General features: G+C 52.5%; 1 protein-coding gene across 1 annotated transcript; it reads right to left on the bottom strand.

Moving 5' to 3' along the window:
- Nucleotides 1-3,885: 3,885 nt before the first annotated feature.
- On the bottom strand, nt 3,886-11,302 carry NODAL (nodal growth differentiation factor). The gene is made up of 3 exons (XM_069460982.1): nt 11,107-11,302; nt 5,613-6,310; nt 3,886-4,038 (listed from the first exon to the last, which is right to left on the bottom strand). Exons 1-3 carry the CDS (start codon nt 11,300-11,302, stop codon nt 3,886-3,888), a joined length of 1,047 nt encoding a protein of 348 aa, XP_069317083.1.
- Between the last annotated feature and the right edge of the window lie 12,223 nt (nt 11,303-23,525).

Genomic DNA, 23,525 nt, shown 5'->3' with positions numbered 1-23,525 from the left:
TTTAAAAATTTCAGGTGAAATCCAGCTGAGGGTTAATTTCACATTTTGGGAGTCTTGGCTGGTGGGGAGGTGTGCAAAGGCAGTTGGCTGCTTTACGTATCAGTCCTCAACACTTGTAGAGCACTCACTTTGTCAGTCTGGGCCTAGGTATGCAAGGAGATGTGACCCTTTCCTCGGGAGCAAGACCCTGTTCTCTGCTCAGGGGCTTGGAGGCAGACATACCTATGCCGGGCTGAATGCACCGCAGGATGCCCGGGCTTCTCTGGGCACCAGCCTCAAGGAAGCCCAAACAACTCTTCCTTTCTCTGAGGAGCTGCCTATGGCCCGTTAGACAACCACCCTGTCTGATGTCTTGAACTGCGTTGTGCTGCAGGGGCATCAGTTTCCTTGCAATTACTAATCCAGCAAGTCTTGCTTGTTAGTATTGAGAACAAGAATCCTGTCCTTTTGTGTTTTAGAAGTTGTGAACAGAGGTCCAGAGAATAAAATGACTTGAAGCTTCCCTGACAGGACCGTGCAGAGGTTCAGGGCACAGGCTTTGGAGTCAGACAGCTTCAATTCCAGCTGTGCTGCTTAGTAACCACTTCACCTCCAGCAGGATTCTTAATCTCTAAGCCTCTGTTTTCTCTAAAACAGGGTCAAGTAGTAACTTTTCTAGGTTTTGAGGCTCAGGTGAGATCGTGGAGATCCCAGTGCCTGAGAGTTCAGTAAACAGTAGTTCTTTTTAAAGGACTCAAGCACAGCCCAGGTGGCAGGGACAACCACAGGTGGTTCAGCTCTGTCTCCTGTTTTGAGAGTGTAGCGCGCTTGACCACTGCAGCCAACCGCCTGGTCATGAGATCTCTAGAAGGACTAACGAATCTCTTTAAGGGAGGTCGAGGCCAAAATAACGTTAAAAGCACTTTCAGGCCGGGCGCGGTGGCTCACGCCTGTAATCCTAGCACTCTGGGAGGCCGAGACGGGTGGATCGCTCGAGGTCAGGAGTTCGAGACCAGCCTGAGCAAGAGTGAGACCCCGTCTCTACTAAAAAATAGAAAGAAATTATATGGACAACTAAAATATATATATACAAAAAAATTAGCCGGGCATGGTGGCTCATGCCTGTAGTCCCAGCTACTCGGGAGGCTGAGGCAGTAGGATCGCTTAAGCCCAGGAGTTTGAGGTTGCTGTGAGCTAGGCTGACGCCACGGCACTCACTCTAGCCCGGGCAACAGAGTGAGACTCTGTCTCAAAAAAAAAAAAAAAAAAAGGCACTTTCATACCTTCTTTACTCTGCCCCAAAGCAATTAGGATAGAGGGACAAGGATCTTACTGCTAATAAGAAAGGGAGGCTTTTCAAGATGGAGATGAACCCCGAGTTATAGTGCTGAGGGTCACAGCCACTTCCCCCATCTGTGTATCCTGTGTTTCTGCTTCTCTCCTCTCACAATGTCTTTCCTTCTCTCCACGCCTACCTACTGCCAGGCCCACCCACTTCCCTCACCAGGGAGAGCAGTGGATCCAATTCTTCCCACTCGTAACTTGGCACTGCTTGAGGAATGGTAGACCTTTGCCTTCAGAACAAGTTAAAATAACTGACTATTCTATTAAAACTCCAGGTTTAGGCAGGACACAGTTCTCCAAGGCTGTATTTCCTGATTTACAAAGCCTCCAGCAAGCACACAGGGCCCAGAGCACAGAGCTGGTCCGTAGGCTTGGGTAGGTAGGCATTGCCCCAGATACTTCTGTCCGGGCACGATGACCCTGCTGCTGGCATAGCAAACACTGAGCTTTCAGCAGGGGTCAGCAAAACAAGAGTTTCACTGCTTTGTGCCTACGTCTTTAGCTTGACATGAGGCAATGCCTTGTCGTCAGGTTTGTTCTGAGCCAATAGAGCCGCTAACTGTAAACACTCCCACAAGCCATAGCCACAAATAGCTTGACCTTTCACTCTCCTGGCCCCAGCCATATAAGAACTGTTGGGTACCTACTTAGTAAAGAGGATGCTCTGAAGTCCTGGGGTGGGATTTTCACTCCTAAGAACTTCAGTTCAGTAGCCAGATTGGGTTCCAATGTTTTGTTCCAAAGGCTAAGGTCTTGATTCAAAGCTAGGTGAGCAAAAACCCCTAGATGGTATTAAGAAGAGTGTGTGTCCACAGGGTTCAAGAGACCAGAGCTCAGCTCTTGGCCCTGCTACTCCTAGCTGTGTGGTCAGGCCAGGAGGCCTCTGGGGTCTCATTTAGAAAAGGGCATCGGACAAGCTGACCTCACAAGGCTGCCCCAGCTCTGCTGTTGTGTGTGTGTGGAGTCAGATGCAGAATCCTCTTATTCTGAATTGTGGAGGGATCTGGGCAGGTCTATTTCCAGTCCAGGCAGTGAACAGTTGCATTAGCTTTATTGCCAAAGTAAGACATTGAGATTTCTCAAGCCAGGCCTGGCTCTAGCAAATCGAACACTTACCTGGGCCAGGATGGCTGCATTGGCTCAATCAACTTAATCAAGGCTGTAGATGAGTTCACCTAAACTCAACAGGGTCATACATGATTGGAATCATTTTCCTAAGGCTGGAACACAAGTGGACAGGCTCCTTAGGAAAGGAGGGTGGGGATAGATTTACTGTGGACTCATCCCCAATTAAATGGGCCCCTTGCTCCAAACAACAAAAAAGTAGTCCCTGTTTTTGCATTCTCAGCGAGGCTTAATCCAGAAGATGAAGACTTGTGTTCAGGAGTTTTTGGTGGTAGAGCTTCCTACAAGCAAGCTCGGGTTCCTTTTGCTGTGCTGCTACATGGAACCTGAAATGCAGTCAGTCCTAGAACCCTGAGTAACAAAACTGATAAAGTTTAGATAAAGGGGATATGGCAGGGACTGGGCTTAGCAGGCTTCATAAGCTATAAAGGGAGATGGGGATGAGGCCCAGAAGACAGTCTGTGGCTTAAGACTCATGGTTCGTCTGAGCCCACCAACAGACATGTAATATGAATGCATGAGCATCCACCAGCTTGCATCTTACAAGAGGAGGCTGAGCAGTGAATTACTTACCTGAGGTCACATAGCTTCTCAGTGGCCGAGCTGCGACCATAACCCGAGTTTCCTGCCAACCAGGGTACGGCCTTCACCCCTGCTGGACAGGAAGCTTAGAAGCCTCATTAATAGCACACACTGAGAGATGGAGGTGAATTGTCACCAACTTTAATATATGCCAGAGCAGACTGACTTGGGGATGTCTGAGGGCTCTAGCTTCTGTAGTCCACAATGGCCAGTCCTCTTGGATGAGTTCCTGCCTCTCCAAAGGCACCAGCTGGCCTAGGAGAACTAGACAATGGCTTTACTGTTTGTGCAACCCAATAGCAGAGACCCACTCCAGGGAGCCTCTGGACAAGGCCAACAGATTGCCACCAGCCTGTCAGGAAGATGGGGGGGGGCCTCCCCCAATCTAGCCTGAGGCAATGAAAGCTGACTCTGGACAGTGACACTTAATCTTTGGGGAGGAGCAGGTCACAGATCATATGAAAACTATAGATAACTTTGTCCCACCGCAAAAATAAAGGCACATATGTCCCAACTTTTGCATACAATTTCAGGGGGTTCACAGGTTTAAAAAAAAATCCAATGAAGAACTCTTGCACTTGTGCTTTTACTTGCCACTGTCTTTTTAGTAAAGAGAAAACCTAGCAAGCGCCCTGCGTGGGCTTCCTCCTCCCTCTTCCGGATGCAGCCTCTATGCTTGGCCAGACTCCACAGAGCCCTTCATTTACAGAGTGGGCAGCCCTTCCTCTTCAGTTCCGGTGGGCAGAGCAGCGTTTCCCCTCTGTTTCTCCTCCCTGGATTGGATGTTGTCATGTCTTCCAGGAGCTTCCCAACCTTCCGGAGTGCAGGCAAATCCAGGATCCCTCCAGGATCTCCTCAAAGGCACCCACATTCTTCCACGATCATGTCTTTATGGTGATCTAGTATCAGTCTGCCGTTGTCCACATACAGCATGCTCAGTGGCCTGGTCTTCACGGGGGCACAGCAGGTGGAAGGGACTCGGTGGGGCTGGTAACGTTTGAGCAGACTCTGTAAGAGGGAGGGAGGAGAGTCAATTCACATAACAGTGGGAAGATCAGAACAGTATTTCTGGGTAAAGAGTAAAAAAGTTAGAGTTAAAATCAGTTTCAGGGTGAAAAAATAGAAAATTATTTTCATAAAGGAATCAGCATGACAATATATGAACTCTAATGTCTAAACTTTAGCTTTTTTAAAAAAAAAAAAAGACTTTAAATAGAAAGATTCAAAAAGTTACATGTATCTCAGTAGAGCAGTAGCTAATTTATATGATCTATTGTTCTAGTCCAGAGTGAATACCAATTTTTAAAATATTCCAAGAAACTCCTGGTTTATTAATAGCTCCAGAAATATGAAGCAGAGAATCACATGGAAATTCTTACGGGAATAGATTTGTTTGCCAGAGAAGGGCAGATATGAGTCAATAGGAGAAAAGGTAACAACCCCTTGGCATTTTGGAACCAGGCCCTGTCCCTGTGATCTAGAAATGTCTTTTCTGATCAGCATCAGCGTTGGCCACTGGGACTGTCTGGGTCTTTGGGGTCATGCTGCAGGTGGCTTGGTGGAGTACGTGGCGTTGAGTGAGGCTCATGGGACCTTTGCCCAGGCCAGCTCCTCTGAGGCTCTGGCCCCACCAGAAGCCCTGTGAGCTCAGCTCACGTGCTCAGGCTCCCCAGAGCCCCTGAACCCCACCTGAGGCTTGGCATGGAGGATACTGCAAGTCCAAGAGAGTCATTCCAGGCTTCATGGAGTAAAATGAAACACTTCAGCTCCATGTGATCTTTCAGAACAGGGCAGGCCACCTTGTTGGGCTCCATTTTCTGTTCTTTCCATCTCATTCTCCTTCCTAACACCAGTCCTTGTGTTCCTAGACCTTAGTGGCACCTGGTGGCAGCCTCTGGCCTTGTCTACTTCTGTGAAATGGGTAGTCAATTCCTGTTTTAGGCAGCAAAAATACCATGGCTGGAACAGTATTATTTTAACCATGGCCCCATAAACGTGGCCCCCATTTCCTCAGTGACAGTTCTAGTGAGACAATACAACAAACATGCCTGTTACCTGTCAACTACCATACATGCTGCATGCATGTCATCTCATTAACCCTACAGCATCCGTATGAAAGACGGCATTGCCATCCCCATTTACAGGTGGGGAAACTGAGGCTGGAGAGAGTAAGCAGCCTGACCAGTATCACATAGCTAGTAAGGAGTTAAATGCAGGCCTGTCTATCCCCAAAGTCCGGATTCTGAACTTCCTTCCCTAGAATGTCAGGCTGAGAAGGAGTTGAGATCCTCTGGTCTATCCCCCCACCCAATTTTATGAGAGACAAGGAAAGAGTCCCAGGGAAGCAATGTGTTCAAGGCTACCCAACAAGATATGACTCCTGTAAGCTCTAAGAGGATGCTGATCAGGTCACCTCTGTGTCCCCGATACCTAGCGCGGGCTCTGGCACACTGTAGGCGCTTAAATAACTGAATGAATGAACACAGTAATTTAATAGCCAAGCTGGAGTCCTGTCCCCCTGATCCAGGAGTATGTCCCCATAGCTGACGGCCTCCCTTTCCCCTCAAGCCCTGGTATCACACCTGAATGTACGCATGGTTGGTTGGATGGAACTCCTCCCCCACGGGGTTAGGACACTCGCCCTCACAGCGGTAGGCGTCGTAATGGCTCGGGTAGATGATCCAGGAGCTCCATCCGATCAGGGTGAAGTCCACCTGGAACTTGACCCTCCGACACAGCTGGCTTCTGTCTGGCAAGTGATGTCGACGGTGCCTGCTGCTGGCCTCCTGGGAGAGCCGTCCCTCCTGGGCCCGCCAGGAGCTCTCAGCTTCCCACAGCAAGGTGGAGCCGCCCAGCCGCCTCTGCTCCCGGGAGAGGTTTGAGTAGAGCACGAGGAGCACGTTGCTGGGGGGCGGTGTGGGGGGCCCCTGCCAGCACTCTCGGGCCACACTGGACATCTGCTTGTCCAGCGCCCCAGGGTGCTTTAGCCACTTGGAGAGGGGCCTGGTCACCTCCAGGACCACACTGCCCGAGGAAAAGGTGACCTGAGACAGAGTAACTGTGAACAGGTCCATCCGAAGCCGCTCCAAGCAGTCGCCTTGGGCCTCCTGCGAATCTGGCTTGGGCTGGTGGAAAATCTCAATGGAAAGTGGGTCCGCGGCAGGGAAGGCCACGGCACTGGGCAGCTGCAGCCGGAGCTCAGCCCACACTAGGTCCTCCTCTTGGCTCAGGAAGGAGAAGTCAAAAGCAAAGGTCCAGTTCTGCCCATCTACCTCCACATCTGGGTGGGAGAAAACCAGGAAGGACACAGGGTAAGTGCGGGCCTCCCCCAAACTCAGTCAGTTTAACCACCACCATAGCTCATGCCGAGTCCTTACCTTAGACGAATCATCTCTTGATCCTCACCCACACCCTACACAAGTTGGTAATGCATTTTGTGTCCATCTTAGAGATGAGGAAAATTGAGGTTCAGAGGAGTTAAAGGACCTGACCAAGGTGTCATTCTCGGAAGGTGGCAGAGCCCAGAGTAAATCTGGATTTGCCTGACTGCAAAGCCCAAGCTCCAGATCACTGTTCTGCTAGTCTCCCTTCAAGATACCCTCCATAGCTACAGAAAAACTGGTAAAAATCAGATGAGTTCCGTCTGCCCCTCCACTCTGTCCGCTCACACAGGCCAACCCCTCAGCCTTCCAACCTGAACCTTGGGCTTCCCTTCGCCCTCTGACCCTGGAGCAAGCCACCTTTTGGGGCTCTATTTTCTCATTGGGAAGGGTGGCCTGCTTCACAGGCACAGTGAGAGAGAGATAAGCATACAGAAAAAGCTCAGAGCTTTCAGGGAGCCAAAGACTGGCCACTCTCTCCCTGGCCTAGTTCCTAAAGAGGGAGACAGAAACTTCTAGAGTTTTTGGCAACCTTGCAAATAGGTTTCTAAAGGTGTTTTTGGTGTGACCTGGCATGGACTTTGCAGTTTTCCAGTCAGTGGTCTTTCCTATCTACCTACCTACGGGGCGCTCACCCCCTCCTGCCCCAAGTCATTCCTACACCTGGGGCACACACACAGCCGTCACTCACACACACACACACACACACACACACACACGCAGCCCTGTCCCACCCACCCAAAACAACCAAACCCAGACCGGGTGACGATAAGGGAGCACGTTCCATTTATTTTGGTCCTGGACTAATTTCATCTGCTGTCTGGGAAATCCACGTATTTGTGGACCTTCAGGTCACTTAAAAGTGATCTTTAACTTTCAAGCCCAGTTCCCTCTTCTTTGCAATGGGAATAACAACACAGTACTCTCTGCATTTTCACAAGGACCCAGAGAAATAAAGAGGTTTAGAGGTTTATTGCTAAAAAAAAGTCAGGGATTATTCATCAGAAATAAAACAGAGGGTCAGTAACTCTTGTGAATAGGTCCTGGAGGTAGGGACGATCTGATTTAGGTCGTCTGGGTGGCCTGCGTAACAGTTTAATTTTTTATTGTCTCACAGAGCATCTTTGGTCAGAGGCTATGAATTTCTCTGGGAACTCCAGCTTGTATTACACCATAAAGGGGCAATTCCCAGCTTCAGCTTCTTGGCAGCCCCTCCCAGCCCATCTCCAGCAGCTCCTTTTCACTTAATTTCCACTTCCCTCCTCGTTAGCACCTGCAGGAGGCAATAACCGGCCCCTGACTAACAATGCAGAGGTGTGGGGAGGGGCCGACATGACCCAGTACCCATTGCCACCTGACCTGACTACCTGGGGGTTAGCGGGACACTACAGCAAGTCCTGGTCACCTGCACCAGGAGGCCAAGAGACAGCGAGTTTAAAAATATTTTATCCCAAGTATCTGCAAATGGCCTTTTAGAGGAAGGCACCCCGGCTTACCAGTTAGGAGCAGGGGTCCCAGAGTCTCCCCATGATGGTTCAAATTCTGCCACTTGCTATGTGACATTGGTTAGGTTGCTTTCCTTCTCTGGGCCTCAGTTTCCCTCTTTGTAAAAGGGAGATGGTAAGAGTATCCACCTTCCAGGGGTGTTGTGATTAACTGAGATAATGCATGTAAAGTGCTTTGCCTGGCACAACAACCACAGTTCAAGAAGTGTTGGCTATCATCACCTGCACCTCATTCTTTTTTTTTTCTCCCATAAGGATTATTTTGAACTGAGACCCACTTCATTATTACCCAGGTCCAAAAGTTAGAAATGAGGGTGTCCACCCAGGTGGTGAGGGAGCTAGACAAGGGCACAAAGTCATCTGTAAACAGATGGGCAGTGTGCATGGAGGGGCAGGGAAGAGATTGTTCCTTCCTGCTGGCTGGAAGAAGTTGGTGACTCCATAATCACCGCCAGCCCCCAGGGTCCCTGGGACACAGTGCTCATAGGATCTCCTAGATCTGGCTCATCTTAGGAGAGGGGTTCCTAATCTTTTAGAGGTTACTGATGCCTCATGCAAGGCAAGAATGTTCTCCCCATGAAAAAAATACATCCACCCACTAATATAACAACTATGCTTTTAAGGTAGGTATGAGGAAGGGGTTCAGACACCCTGAATACCATCCATGAGAGCCAGGCGCGGTAGCTCACACCTGTAATCCTAGCACTCTGGGAGGCCAAGGTTGGAAGGATCACTTGAGATCAGGAGTTCGAGACCAACCTGAGCAAAAGTGAGACCCTGTCTCTACTAAAAAACAGAAAGAAATAGCCAGGTGTTGTGGCGTGGGCCTGTAGTCCCAGCTACTCGGGAGGCTGAGGCAGGAGGATCGCTTGAGCCCAGGAGTCTGAGGTTGCAGTGAGCTATAATGATGCCACTGCACTCTAGCCAGGGCAACAAAGTGAGACTCTGTCTCTAAAAAGAAAAACCCATCCATGAGCTGAATACAGACTTGGCCACACAGGCCCCAGTGGTATCCTGATCCACCAATTCTAAAGAAGGAAGAAGTTGGACTCATGCCCTTGGGTTCCCTTCCCTTCACCTGACACTCTCCTCCCGTCAAGCAGTGATGCTGAGGCAGGACTAGGTACTCCCTTAGAAAGGAGGGTGGGGCACGACACTGAGTGCCCACTCTACATTATAGGGATAGTTACCCTAGGCTACTTCCCATGTCAAAGTGTTTTTCAACCATTGTCTCCTTAAACCCTCCCACAGTTGTCACCATTTGCAAATGAAGAAACTGAAGGTCCAAGGTGAAGAAGGTTTAACAGCGGCAGACACAGATGCAACCCCAATTTAGTTGGACCCCAACACCCATTTCATGCTACTGTGGTGCAGCTTATAAATAAACCCGAGAGAGGAGGGGCCGGTTTAGGGCATCCCGTCTCTAGGCTCCCTCCAGGCAGGCTCTTCTCACTGCTCTTAGAAAATGAGCCCAAATGCACAATAATGTAAATGTACTGAATGCCACTGTACACTTAAAAATGGTTAAGAAATTTTCTATACACACACTTTTAGAGACAAGATCTCGCTCTCTCTCACAGGCTGGAGTGCAGTAGCAGCGTCACAGCTCATGTAGCCTGGACTCCTGGGCTCAAGCGATCCTCCCACAGCTAGGACTACAGGGGCGGAGCACCAACACGCCTGGCTAATTTTTTATTTTTTGCAGAGACACGGTCTCCCTATGTTTCGCAGGCTGGTCTTGAACTCCTGAGCTCAAGTGATCCTCCTGCCTCAACCTCCGAAAGTGCTGGGATTGCAGGTGTGAGCCATCCAGCACACCCCTCGTTGTATGTTTACACATGCACACACTCTGCAGCAGAAAGGGAACAGCCCCCTAATTTACACAAGGGAAGCCAGACAAGTAAAGCGATGTGCCAGGAACACACAGAATTAGGGAGCAGGGTTTGAGGGACCAGAACCCAGTCTTCCAACCTCACAAACCTTCTGGAACTTTCCAGAAGGGCGTGAACTGGAAAAATGCGCTCTCCCCCTTTGCCCTGTCCAACCCCCAGCGGAAGGGCTGAGCATTCGCATTCGAGCAAATTTCTCTTTGCCCCGCCCCCCAGGGTACCCGCCCACCTCCTTTGGCTGGTCCGCAGATGACCCTTCCAGAAAGGGTCACTGGCCGTCTGACCCTAGACGTGGGAGCTAGGAGCCCCCATCCGCAGGCCACGAGGGGTGACAGGTCGGAGGGGTGGGGTTAGCGGATGTGGATTGCACCGCGGCCCCGGGGAGGGCCGTCTGGCCCCGCGGGCGGAGGGAGGGCGGCAGGGGCTGCCCCGCCGGCGGGATGTAGATTGCGCCTTAGAAGGGAGTCCTGGGTCGGGGCCCCCTCTCAGCACCCACCTGCCCGCCACACTCCGTGCCCAGAAGGCACTGCCACGTCCTCGAGGGCGATACTTTCGGGGTCGCTGCGGCCTCTGACACCCGCACCTCCTCCAAATCTAGGCCCCGAACCTGGAGCCATCCTGGACACTAGACACCTCCGCAGCCGGGGCTCGAGGACCCAAGGCTGCCTCAGCTCGCGGTTTCGGGTACCCTACACCTCTAGTCTCGGACCTGCGAGCCCTAATCCCTGATATTCCATACTTCAGCCTGAGATGCTCCACGCCAGGCCCCGGGACCCATTCAACCTCACTCGCAAGGAGAAAAAAAAATCGACAAGACATAATAATTACAGCAATACTAACGACTGTTTCTCGTTACTACGCCCGGTTCGTGCCGAGCGCTGTACGTGCGTTGTCACCTAGCCCGCTCCAGTCTTCTAAGGGAGGTAGTTACCCTAGACTACAGATGCGCAAACCGAGGCGCCCAGGTGACGTGATTTTACAAGACCACACGGAAGAGAAGAGGCGCAACCAGGCTCCCCCCCAAACCAAGACCCGGGAGGCAGTGGTCCCTAACGGGGCACACCTTGGACGCCGGCATCCCCTCCCCTCTCGGCCGTGGACACTCTCCGGCCACCGACGCTGCGCACTGAGCCGAGCCTGCAGACGAGCCAACACCTGAAGATCCGGACCCTTCGAGCCCTGGGCTCGGAACGCCCGGGCGGTGGCGTCCCCAGCACCGAGCCGCAGCCTCCCCTCCGCCCCAGCGCACTTCCCGAGTCCGAGGCGCCCCGGGGTGCTGGGCGGGCGCGCGGAGCAGCCTACCTTGCGCCTGCAGGCTGCGGATGATGTCCGCCCAGGGCAGCGGGTCGCGGTAGAGGCTCAGCATGTATGCCAGAGGGGACGGCGACGAGGGCTGCCCCCGCGTACGTAGAGGCCCAGCGGGCACCGTCTCGGCGCCCGCCTGGAGCAGGGCCCACCAGCCGTGCAGGAGGAGGAGCGGCAGGCGACGGGCGTGCATGGTGGGCTACCGGGTGAGACGACTGTGCCTCTGCCCCTTATATCCTGGGCCTCAGCAGCAGCCCCGCCCCCGCCCTTCCTCCCTCCTGGGAAGCTTTAAGATCTTGCAACCCCCACCACCACCCGAGTGGGGGAGCGCCGAGGGACCCCCTGCTGGGACGAGGTCAGACCTGAGCCCGGGCCTCGTGGACAGGAGGCCTTAGATCCAGGGACCGGATCTGGGCACCCTGGCACCCTGCTCCGATAGGTACCAAAGGCCTTGCTGCTGAGACAGAGCAGGCTTGTCCCCGCCAAAGTCCCAGGTCAGAACTGTGCTATTTATCCCATGGGGTCAAATAGCAACTTCAGTATTGACGTGCTCTCCTGGGGAAGACAGAGGGCAGGACTGGCAGGGATGAAGACTTCTCCACCTGAAAAGGGAGTGTTCAGCTGAAGCTGGAGGCCAGGCAGAGCTAATGGGGTGATCCTGGTGGCATCAGGCTCTTCCCCCCACTGGCACACATCACCCCAGGGATTTCAGGAAAAAAGGTGTAGCCCACATCCTGCAACCCCTGCCTGCAGTACCTGCGTTTCAGCTCAGGATCCCTCACTTTCAAGTCTCTGGGCCCTGCCCTCCTTACTCATCTGCACAACAGTGATCCCCGCCTTGCCTCCCTTCCAGGTGCAAAGTCAGGTCCGGGCTGGAATTACTTTTAAAGAAATGTAAATCCCTGCCCAGGTGTCAGGCCCCAACTGTTTTCCTAAACACGTGAGGGCTCTTTCTCTGCCGGAGCTCCCCCACCCAGCGCGCACGCCCTTTCCTAGCCTTGGCCAGCACGTTAGCAGCTGGCCAGCACTTACTGATTACTTACCGTGTGCCAGGCGCAGTGCTGAGTGCTTTACACACCTCTGCAGCTTTCACAGGAGGCCTCTAGCTGGCAAGAACCGCAGGCTCAGACCCGAGCAGGTGTTAGGAAATGGAAGGAGGCCCAGCAGGCTCAGCCGGGAGCTCCAAACCTGTGTCCTCCCACCCAGCTGGGATCAGGACACCTGGGCTGCAGACCACAGGGCCCTGGACACGCTGCTCGCCTAGCCACCTGTTAGCGCCTTAAAGCTGACAGCTGTCTTGTTCATCCTGCTCCCACACAGTACATATCATCTTTGGGACCTGAAGAATCTTAGGTGTAAGTAAATAAACCAGTGAATGGCACCATGTCTGGACTTGCCCGAAGATAAGCATCACCTGGGGTGTTTGTTAAACTATTGATTCCAGGCCTTCAGAATTAGAATTTGGAGAAAGCACCCTGGTGATTCTTACCGAATGACTTTGCAAACCTGAATGCCTTAGGGTTCTTGTTGCAATTGTAACCCACCTCTCTACTTTCAGTTTCTTCATTTGTAAAACATGGCTGGAGATCACGCCTCCCATGTAGAGTAAATGAATGTAAATAAGGGTTTGCAAGCTTTAAGACCTGATGTAATTGCAAAGGATTACACATACAGGTAGTAGAATGAGTACTCCGTGCTTGTCATCTGACGTCCCCAGCCTGGGCGCTCACTGGCTAGGGGTTGTCAGCCCCAGAGTTTTGTATCAGACGCCGCCCCAGAGGCAGAGGGCACCTCCATCCAGGTTACACACATACAAATAAAACAACGATAGATTGTGGTTACTGCTGACCAGGACTCGGGCACCAAAAATGGCTACGCAGGGCAGGAACAGACACCTAGATTGAGGTATGGGAGTCACACTCAGCAGGGTAGATTCCAGGACCCAGAGCTCCCTAATGGCCATGCGTCCTAAAATCCAGGCGGTTCCTGTTTAAACAGGGAGGTTCAGCACAGATCAGCCTTATCCACCAAGATTGGAGAAGGAACAAAAAAGACGATATATCTCCTTTCCATACTGGACCAGATGCTTCCGTAAATGAAGCATAAAGCTTTATTCATCCTGCGTCCCTGCAGTATGTGGCACATAGTAGGTGGTCAATAACCGCTGAAGTTAAAATGAATTATAAAAACAGCTAACATTTATTGAGCACTTTTTGTTAATCATTGCATTGATTTTATCATTGTTTCTGCTTCAGAAATGAGAAAACGGAAGCTCAGAGGGAACAAGGTGACTTGCTCAAAGCCACAGATTTAGGAGTGGAAACAGCCTGTGTGTAGCTGGTCTGCTCGTCACCCAAACCTCTGCTTTTAGCACCTGTTGCTTCCCCATGTGTGAGGGAAGAAAATGTGCCTTGGACTAAGATTTTTAAAAAACTCTCAATGTCTTGCCTTTCCCAGGGTCCAGCAGCTGCAGACAAAGCTCATTTCTGATGTGTATTGGCTTAGAGCCACGTGGGAGCCTGGAATTTCTCTCAGACAGCAGGAGCAACCATCTGACAAAGCCCCTCCATCTCTGCACTTTCTAGGGCTCTGGCACCCCAGAAGAGCCCGAATCTCTCTTGCCTGTTTAGGAGAGAGCCTAACAGTCATTCTCATTTTTTTTAAGGACATTAGTTAGTCCAGGATCTGTTGTTCCACAAGTAAAAGCAGAAGTACCCTTTTCCCAAGCAGGCAATGACACCTTCTCACTTCCTCTGTCCCAGACCCCCAGACAGACTGACCTACAGATTCCCTGACCTGGGAGATAACCTTTGAGGCCTTTCTGGCTGGCAGGAGGGTGAGGGCAAAGTCCCTTGAGGTTCTCAAATGCTTTTCATCTGGCCCTTTGGGCCCCTCCCTTGACATGAGCAGCAACGTGTGACATGGTTAAATGCTGGGACTCCGAGGTCCAGCCTCCTGGAGGCAGAATCTGGATCCTTCTCTGTCACTTCCTACCTGGGTATATTATACTAATCACTATGTTGAAGCTTCTTGCTCAGCTGTAAAATGGAGATAAATAATATCTACTTGGCAGGAACGTTATAAATAGTAAATGTGTGTAAAGTTCCCAGTGCATGTAGCATTTGGCCATTCATTTATTCATTGAACAAACCTGCTTATCTAGCGAGTGTGCAGGTTAACTCAGCTAGAGTCCCAGGGAATCAAGGGCACGTGTTTAGTGAGCATTTCCTCTGTGCCAGCTGTGGCGCTGGCCACCTTCACGTATGTTAGCCTGTGTAAGCAATCCTGTTTGCCCTTCACGGAAGCTCTGTGCAGTGAGGCATTTCAGAGATGGGGAAACTGAGGTACGGAGGACTTGTGAGGGTGGAGGGCACCTGCTTTACAATATCCTTCCAGTGCCTCGCACAGCCCCTGGCGCACAGGTGCTCAGTGAGTATTTGCCTAGTGATTGAATGAACCCTGCATCCCTGAAGCAGGGCCCAAAATACCCTTGCCTTCCACCTGCTCTTCCCTCCTGCTCTTTCCACTATCTTCCTGCTCTTGCTCATCTATCAAGACACAGTTTAAAAGTCCCCACCCCTCCCCACCCTGGGGAGTTTAGCAGAGCCCTCTTCTAAGTAAGCAGTTGTCTAGACTCTTTGGTGATGGCCACCACGCTGTGAAGCAGGGACCACTCCAGACTCATTTCTCTCCGAAGAGCCAGCCCCTGGTTGGTCACTGACTGTCGTTTGCTGGGATCTGCAGCCTCCTTGAGTGGATCCAGTCCCGTAAAGGGCGAGGCAGGTCTCAGCACGGGCTCCTTGCTTCCCCCTCAGTGTGTGCCCACACTTCCTGTCACCCCACACTGCTGGTCTTGCAGGCTGACACCCAGCGCTGAGGGGTACTGTCCAGGTGACCCTGCTGGCACACGTGGCTCTCTGTGATCTGGGGATAGAGAGAAGCCTCCATCTCCAGCCTCCCTTCCAAGCCCCTGGTCCCCTAAAAGCACTCCAGCCCCGTGGAAACACCTTCCCCAAAGTTCAAAGCTGTTCTTCCTCTGCCCCCACTTCATTCACACAAAGCATTGGATTATCCCACAGAATCCATCCTAAGGGTCTCTTCTTCCACGAAGCCTTCCTCACATGGTCTCCCTTCCCTCTCCGGCACTCTTCCTCTGTGACCTCCTCCTCACTCAGGCTCTGATCCCAGCCATTCTCTGCTTATGGGGCACGGTCCTCGAGCCCGGAGGGGTTGTCTCTCAGCAAGGCTGGTGCTGGTTTGCTTGGTATTCCTCAGAGTGCCGGGCTTTGGCACTCAGTAAACAGAGGCTGCAGATCATGCTTGCAGCTGGCCTTGGCTGCTAGCAGTGTGTCGTCTGCTGCTAATCCTGTTTTGAAAAGTTTTAAAGTCATCAGCAGTGAAAATTTGTGAGATTTTGCATAAAATAGTTCCTCTCACTTCATTTGGGAATGGAAAGGCCCAGGCCCTCATTTCCACCCGACTCTTTCCCTAAAGCTGAATAGTCACTATTCCTATAGGCAGGGTCTGTTCCCATACGTGCCACAGTCCCCAGCACTGCTTAACTCATCACACCCACTTGCCTGGCACTAAAGACAAATGAGTTTGAGACCCCTGCTCTAAGCTGGATGAGAGAAAGACATTCTGGAATCAATCAGGAAAGGCAGACTGGGGGGGTTTGGGTTAGGCACACCCCATTGTCCTTTGTAGGAACTAGCCCATGGATTGTGGGTGCCTGGCCAGACTGGATGAGATAGACATAATCTGTTATTTTATAAATGCTTACCATCATGGGCTTGCATTATCTAATTTACCCTTCCTATCAATGCTATGAAGCAGATTGGATGTTTAATCCCATTTTACAGCTGAGGAAACTGAGGCTCAGACAGGTTAAGCAGCTTGCCCAAGGTGGAACACCTAGCAGGTGGTAGTGCTGTGATGGGCCCTAAGTCATTCTGACTTGGGGACCCAGACCCTGTCCCAGCATGGTCCCTTATCACTTCCCTTGCACAGAGAGGCCTTTGCCAACTTCCCCATCTAAATAGCTGTCGTATCACACCGTTCGTTTTCTCCACGGCCCTTCCACAGTTAACAACTAACTTATTTTGCTTGGTTCCGTGTATCTATTTTTTATCTGTTCCCATCTCCCAGCACTGGGCTATAAGCCAGATTCTTTGTCTGCCGGGCTCATCCCCGGACCCCCAGCTGTTAGCACACTTCAAAGTACTCAGTTCATATTTGTTAAATGAATGTATTTAACCCAGTGCCTGCGCTGGCGGGCACAGAGGTAAGAAGGTGAAGACAGGGAAGGGGCTTCTTTGTCCAGTGGCCACCAAAAGACATAGCCCTGCACGTTACCCGCTTCCTCTGGTTTCACGTTCTTCCACCTTACTCTCCTGAGCACACGGAGGGGTACACAATAGGTGCTAGGTGAACACTCAGTACGTCTGTCTTGACACATGCTGACATCTTGACATCAGCAAGGCAATGCCCCTTAGTGTCGCTGTCTCCCTACGGACAAGATTCATGTCGCCGTGCCTCTGTGGGCCTCACGCACGCTGCCCTGGCCTCCACTCTCCCTTGTGATCCTTGCAGGAACTATGTGACCTGAGCAGGGGCCGGGCCCGTCAGACTCTGGAGCTCATGCCGTCCAGCCCCCGCGGCCGGCTGTCCTCCCCAGCCTCGCCTGGGTGGAGCCTTGTGCTTCCCACAGGGTCAGGAGGTGAAGGCTCAGCCCAGCCTGGGAACCCCGTGGAATGGAAAGGTTTTGTGAAACAAACAAAGAGACCACCAGGAAGATGCCCTCTCCTCCCACTCCGGAAGCGTCTCAGAGATTCCCACAGCCCAGCCAGCCACTTCTGCCTCCCGCCTCCCACCTCCCCATCTCCCCTCCACCGGGAGTCACTGGTGCTGAAGTTGAGCTGGGGTTTGCTGACCTAACTCTGTGCCTGGGGCTGGGAGAAGGGCTCTGTGTGTGTGAGTGCAAGTGTGTAGAGGGCTTGGACGAGGATGAGAACTAAGAATAAACACTGGGGAGTGCGCACTGTGTGCCAGGCACCAACAGTGCCCGGAGATTTACATACACAATGGCTCAGTGTCTCCCCAAATTGCTTGATGGTAAGAATCACTCAGGCACTTATTAATAATAAAGGGAGTCCCCAAAGTCACAGTGTACTATTTTTAGTGCACTTTTAAGATTTAATAACTTCATATGTATAAATGCTAGTAACTTACAAAACCATCCTCTGATAATGCATTTAAATTTTTTTATACTATTTAGTTTTGTGATTTTTGATTTGATTTTTTTTTTTTCTTGAGACAGAGTCTCACTCTGTTTCCCAGGCTAGAGTGCCGTGGCATCAGCCTAGCTCACAGCAACCTCAAACTCCTGGGCTCAAGCGATCCTCCTGCCTCAGCCTCCGGAGTAGCTGGGACTACAGGCATGTGCCACCATGCCCGGCTAATTTTTTGTATATATTTTAAGTTGTCTAGCTAATTTCTTTCTATTTTTAGTAGAGACGGGATCTGGCTCTTGATCAGGCTGGTCTCGAACTCCTGAGCTCAAACGATCCGCCCGCCTCGGCCTCCTAGAGTGCTAGGATTACAGGCATGAGCCAACGTGCCTGGCCAATTTTTGAATAATACATTTTAACTTAATTTTTTGTTTTAGTCACATTTGCTATCATCAAAAAGCATTAATATGAAAAATATATTATTCCAAATTCAAAACTACCCAAAAGCCCGTGAATAATTCAAGTTCAATGATGACTGGATAGGCCAAGTACGGTGGTGGCTCACTCCTATAATCCTAGCAATTTGGGAGGCCGAGGCAGAAGGATCACTTGAGGCCAGGAGTTCGATATCAGCCTGAGCAAGAGTGAGAGCCCGTCTCTACAAAACACAGAAAAATTAGCCGGTGTAGTAGCACACACTTGTAGTCCCAGCTACTCGGGAGGCAGGAGAATCGCTTGAGCCCAGGAGTTTGAGGCTGCTGTGAGCTATGATGACACCACTGCACTCTAACTCAGGTGACAGAGTAAGACTGTCTCAAAAAAAAAAAAAAAAGAGTGGATAAACAAACTGTGGTATATCTACATATTGGCACACTATCTGACAATAAAAAGGACCATTGAAACCCATGACAAGGGTGACTGTCAAAACAATGATGCTGAGTGAAAGAGCCAAACAAAAAATAGTACATACGGGATGATTCCATTTATATAAAATTCTGGAAAATGCAAACTCACGTATCATGACAGAAAGCAGATCAAGGGTTGCCTGTGGGGAGGGGGTGGAATAGCAAAGGGGCAGGAGGAAAGTTTAGGGGTAACAAATGTGTTCATTATCTTGATGGCAGTGATGGTTGTCTACACGTCCAAGCTTGTCAAAATGTACACTTTAAATATCTGCAGTTCTGTGTCAATTATACATTACTGAAGCTGGAAAGAGGAAGTTAAATGTAATAAAAAATACAAGTTATTCTTCAAAATTCATAAAACTAGTAAGTGTAAAAGGAATTTAAATAGTTAACTGTGATGTTCTTTGTAACTTTGTAGCATTTATACTTCTGAAATAGGAGTATACTTAATAGAACATATTTCTATTAAAGCTTGGAAGTGCTCTGAGACTTTTGGGATACTAAAGTCTTACAGGTCTATAGCTTGAGAGGGTCTGGAGTGGGACCTTGTCCTTCCAGAGAGTCTTATTAGGTAAGATGGGAAACAGCATAATCTCTTTCTTTTTTTCTTCTCTCTCTCTGGCTTTCCACAAACCCACGAAGTAGGTGTTTCTTTCTAAAGATGGGGGCTCTGAGGCTCAGAGAGGCTGGGTGACTTGCCTAAGGTCACACAGTTTGTTAATAGCGGTTCTGGGATTGGGGTCCAGGCAGTCTGACTCCAAAGCCCACACTCAGGATAACTCAGACGGGGTGGGACAACTTGTGTCTCAAACTCTCGGGCCCTGTGCCCTGCTGGCCACTCACTGCAGGGCTGGCAGGATCTCCGGGCTGGTGCGTCCCCCACTAACATCAAAGAGCCCCAGACTTCAAAGGCAGCTTGTCGGGGAGATGCACATACCAGGCTGGGTCTGCAGGGAAGCCTGGGAGAGCTAATACGATTAACCAGAGACCCAGCAGACCCGTGGGGCAGGAAGTATCTTCACTGGGCAGGTAATTCACTAGAGGTAGCTGGAATACATTCTCACCCACCAACCACCCTCGGAGCCTTTCGTTCTAGGGCTACTAACAAAACCTCTGGACACTTGGGAGTTAGGGGTGAGATGGGGGCTGTGCCAAGTGTGTGTTCATTCCATAAATGGAAAGACTTGTTAGAAGCCAGCTGGTACCAAATGTGTGCCAGGCATAGCCCTGAGTACTTTGGATACGTCTCATTTTTATCCTGAAACTAGGTACAGGGTAATCATGTTCCATGCACAACTCCGAGGAGCTCTTTTCATGTTGTATTCTCTAGGTGTAATTATGCCCATTTTACTGATGAGGAAACAGAGGCTTGGGTTGCTTAAATACCTGCCCAAGGTCAAGTCAGCACTAAGTAGCTGAGCTAGAATTGGAGCCCAGGTCTGTTTCCATGCTAACCTCCATTCCCTGCCACGTCAGTCAGGAGGGGACAAACCCCTAAGACTCCAGCATGCTCTTCTGGCCCTTCCCTTGCCTCGGGTGTGAGGAGTAGCAGGGGGTAGCTCTGTGCCTGTCTGCCCACCTGCCACCACACCTCTTTAGGGAATGGGGACCGGGCAATCCAATGGTGAGATAACATCCCCATGATTCCAGGTGGTATAACAAGGCTCATCCCCAAGTCATCCCATTGCTCTCATGTCTGTCCACCCATACCACGATTATTCCCCACCTCCTGCTTCCCAGACACGCCCCCACTGCCCCGCCCCAACAAAGACCGCCGTTTCAGAGCCAGAAAGGCCCGGTGTTGTCAGGTCTGAGGGAGGCCCGGAGCTCAAGCTCAGGGCCACATCCCCCAGCTCCAGTCTTGGCCGTACTGGCTTCCCTCCCAGGGAGCTCCCAGCCCAGCCTCCCTGGCCTGTTCTTGCGCCCCCTTGCTCTTCCACCCCTCCTCTCAGCCCCCCTTTCCTGTCTGCCCGGGGGGGGGGGGGGGGGGGGCATCCCTTCAGACCTGCAGCCTTCCCCGCTGGTTCCATCTAAGGCCACATACCTTTTCTCTCCCTGTAACTGCCTCATGTCCTGAGCTGCCCCAGCAGGGCTGGTGGCGTTAGTAACAAAACTTTGGAGGGACCTGCCCTGCTGGGAAAATCTTCCTTGCTGGGGAAGTCCAGCCCAGGGAACTCCCTGAGGGCAGACGTGGGGGAGGGGGGGGATGTGTTTGTTTAAATTAGTACCAGTCAGGCTGTGGCATGGTGGGGGAGGGGGAGCGGGACACCTAGGTCCTCCTCCCAGCTCAACCCTGACCAGCCTGTGACCCTGTCAAGCCTCAGTTTCCGCATCTGGGACGATTCCCAGCTCTGTCCTGGCACTTGCCTATCCTGTGCCTGCTGGAGCTCCGAGGCCGGGGAGTCCAAGTATTTCCCCACATTCAGGACCAGCACATGTGGGCTCCACAGCTTCTTCCCCCCTGCCCCGCCCCGCCCATTGATGGAATGCGGCCCGTTTCCGCTCTTAGTTCTTACGTGTTGTGCTTTTCTGAACACAAAATGAATGCACACTCACTGTAGAAAATGTGCAGACCAACGGTACATAGAGGAAGAGGAAAATCCCCTATGACCCCAGGATTTAGATGTGACCGTGGTTAACATTTTGGGGTACATCCTTCCCGTTTCCCCCTCTTAGGCATTTATGTCCATGTGCATCTTTTACTTAGAAGAATCGCACTGTGGGAACTGCTCTGTAAACTGCTTCTTTCATGAAATCTGAACATCTTTCCAGGCTCCGCTGCCATTTAAAAAGAAATGTTGCTTATTCCACAGGCCTCCTCCTCCAGGAAGCCAGCCTAGGTTTCTCCAGCCCGGTCAGCCTCTTTCAGGGCCCTTGCGCCGCTCCTCCCTCCTACCCAGCTCCTCCTAGACTATGAGCCTCCTCTGGACCCCTACACTCAGTGTCCTGTGTACGTAATAGGCGCTCAATAAATGAGGCTAAAAAGGGTAGTTTTCTTGATTGTTATGGAGAGGTGGGCATGGCAAAGGAAAGGAGCACTGGATTTGGAGTCAAAGTCGTGCCCCGGAGTTCATGCCTGCCTCTGGCTTCGCCCTCCTGTTTCTTAGCGCAGGGATTTAATGGTATGTGCAGGGCGGTTCCCGGTCCCGCGCCTGGCACAGCCGAGCGCTCGGCAGGGGCTCAAGGAATGGCGGGCCAGACGGAGCCCCGGGAGGTGAGCGCGCCTGGCGCCCCGAGGGGCTGGGGGCGGAGGCCCAGCGCCCGCCCCCGTGGGAAAGCGCGCGGAGGGCGACCCGGGCGAGTCTGCCGCCAGCGGAGCCAGAGCCGGCAGCACAGCGGAGCGAGAGGACCGCCGGTCCGAGGCGGCGGTGAGTGTGCCCGCCGTGCGGGGGGATGTTGTCGCCACTGGGGAGGGGAGACCCCTGTCGCCTGGCCCCCGCCTGAGCGCACTGTGGGTCTTGCCCAAGGCGGCAGCTCCCCGGCCCTGCGAGTCCCGCCGCCTGTCCCGGACACACAGCACAAGGTACCCGGGAAACAGGGGCACTCTGGCGGGAGCTCCAGCATGGCCTGTGGGCCCGCGCGGTGGGGTTTCCCAGGGCTCTGTCGTCAGCGGGATGGGTCCCCTCCCATCTGTCCTGTGCCCTCTCTGTGCCTATGTTCAGTGGTCTCATTCTCTTGCCACTGGGTGGGATGCGCGTCCTTGGCAAATTGTGGGGCGCTATCAAATGTGGGGGCAGGGGATGAAGTCATAGTTCAGGGCCATCTGCAGAGTCCCCACTAGATGCCAGGCTGAGGCCTGGGGGGTCAGTCAGGAGAGATAGGGTGGGTCACACACACCATCACTGTCTTTCTTGCTGGCCCTAGGGCTACTGCTGCCCTTGGGCTCCGGGAGAGAGGGGCTCTCCTCCCTCCACCCCCACTGGCCCTGGGAGCCCAGTGTATCCTGGCCACCACCAGTGTGTCCAGGGCGCACTCGGGCCCAGACTCACCACAAACACTTCCCAGGGTTGTCTCATCTAGTGCTCGCGGCAGCCCCACTGGGACTGCGGTTGCTGCTGCCCCTTTACAGAGGAGGAACCAGGCTCAGAGAGGTGAAGTCACTTGGTTAGGGTCATGGCAGTCAGAGGCAGAGCCACCCTGAGGCCAATGAAGCTTAAGTTCCAGACCCTTCCAAGGCCCCAGACCTAATTTTGTATTTGTATTTTTGTGTTCTTTTCCTTAAAAAACCCCTTTCCCCAACTGCGTGAGGCTCAAACCACATCAAATATGATCTCTCTGGCAGTACCTGGTCTGTCTGCTGTCCTCTGCGGCACTGCCCCGGGGGGCGGGGGTGGGGATTGCTGGGGCTGGGCAGGGCAGGCCTGGCGGGGAAGGAAGGGCATCTGGATGGGGCAAAGGACCCACGTGACCTTGGCACGATTCTTGGCTTCCCATAACTCCAAACAGCCTGCTGTGCAGGGACCCAGCTTAGGCAGAGACCCCTTGTGACCTCGGGCCCCTCTCCGGGGCTCAGCTGCCCTCGTCTGTGGAAAGGGTGGTCATTACGTGGTGACTGCAGACACCGGGGTGAAAGTGGAAGGGACAGAAGAAAGAGATGCTGAAAGCCCTGGTCCTGCAGCCTTAAGTCCTCCCCTCCCCTCCCCCTCCCCCGTCATCCCATCAGCACCCACCACTGTGCCCCCATCTCTACAGCCTCCTCCTCCCCCCTCGTCACATCAGCGCCCACCACTGTGTCCCCATCTCTACACCCCCTCCCCCATCCCATCAGCGCCCACCACTGTGTCCCCATCTCTACACCCCCTCCCCCATCCCATCAGCGCCCACCACTGTGCCCCCATCTCTACACCCCCTCCCCATCCCATCAGTGCCCACCACTGTGCCCCCATCTCTACACCCCCCTCCCCCATCCCATCAGCGCCCACCACTGTGCCCCCATCTCTACACCCCCTCCCCATCCCATCAGCGCCCACCACTGTGCCCCCATCTCTACACCCCCCTCCCCCATCCCATCAGCGCCCACCACTGTGCCCCCATCTCTACACCCCCCCTCCCCATCCCATCAGCGCCCACCACTGTGCCCCCATCTCTACAGCCACCGCCATCCCATCAGTGCCCACCACTGTGCCCCCATCTCTACAGCCTCCCCCATCCCATCAGTGCCCACCACTGTGCTCCCATCTCTACAGCCTCCTCCTCTCCCCTCGTCACATCAGCGCCCACCACTGTGCTCCCATCTCTGCAGCCACCGCCATCCCCAGCCGCTGCATCGTCTCCTCCGCAG

This window comes from Eulemur rufifrons, chromosome 28, assembly GCF_041146395.1.
Source record: "Eulemur rufifrons isolate Redbay chromosome 28, OSU_ERuf_1, whole genome shotgun sequence".
In the NCBI taxonomy this organism is placed as follows: Eukaryota; Metazoa; Chordata; class Mammalia; order Primates; family Lemuridae; genus Eulemur; species Eulemur rufifrons.
This window is presented reverse-complemented; position numbering and strand designations above follow the sequence as displayed.

Excerpts from the sequence above, each read along its gene's own strand:
- NODAL (XM_069460982.1), bottom strand. The coding sequence starts at position 11,302 with ATGCACGCCCGTCGCCTGCCGCTCCTCCTCCTGCACGGCTGGTGGGCC. Across the intron at positions 6,311-11,106 it reads CCGCAGCCTGCAGGCGCAAG|ATGTGGAGGTAGATGGGCAG; the intron begins GTAGGCTGCTCC and ends TCTCCCACCCAG. Across the intron at positions 4,039-5,612 it reads CCAACCATGCGTACATTCAG|AGTCTGCTCAAACGTTACCA; the intron begins GTGTGATACCAG and ends TCCCTCTTACAG.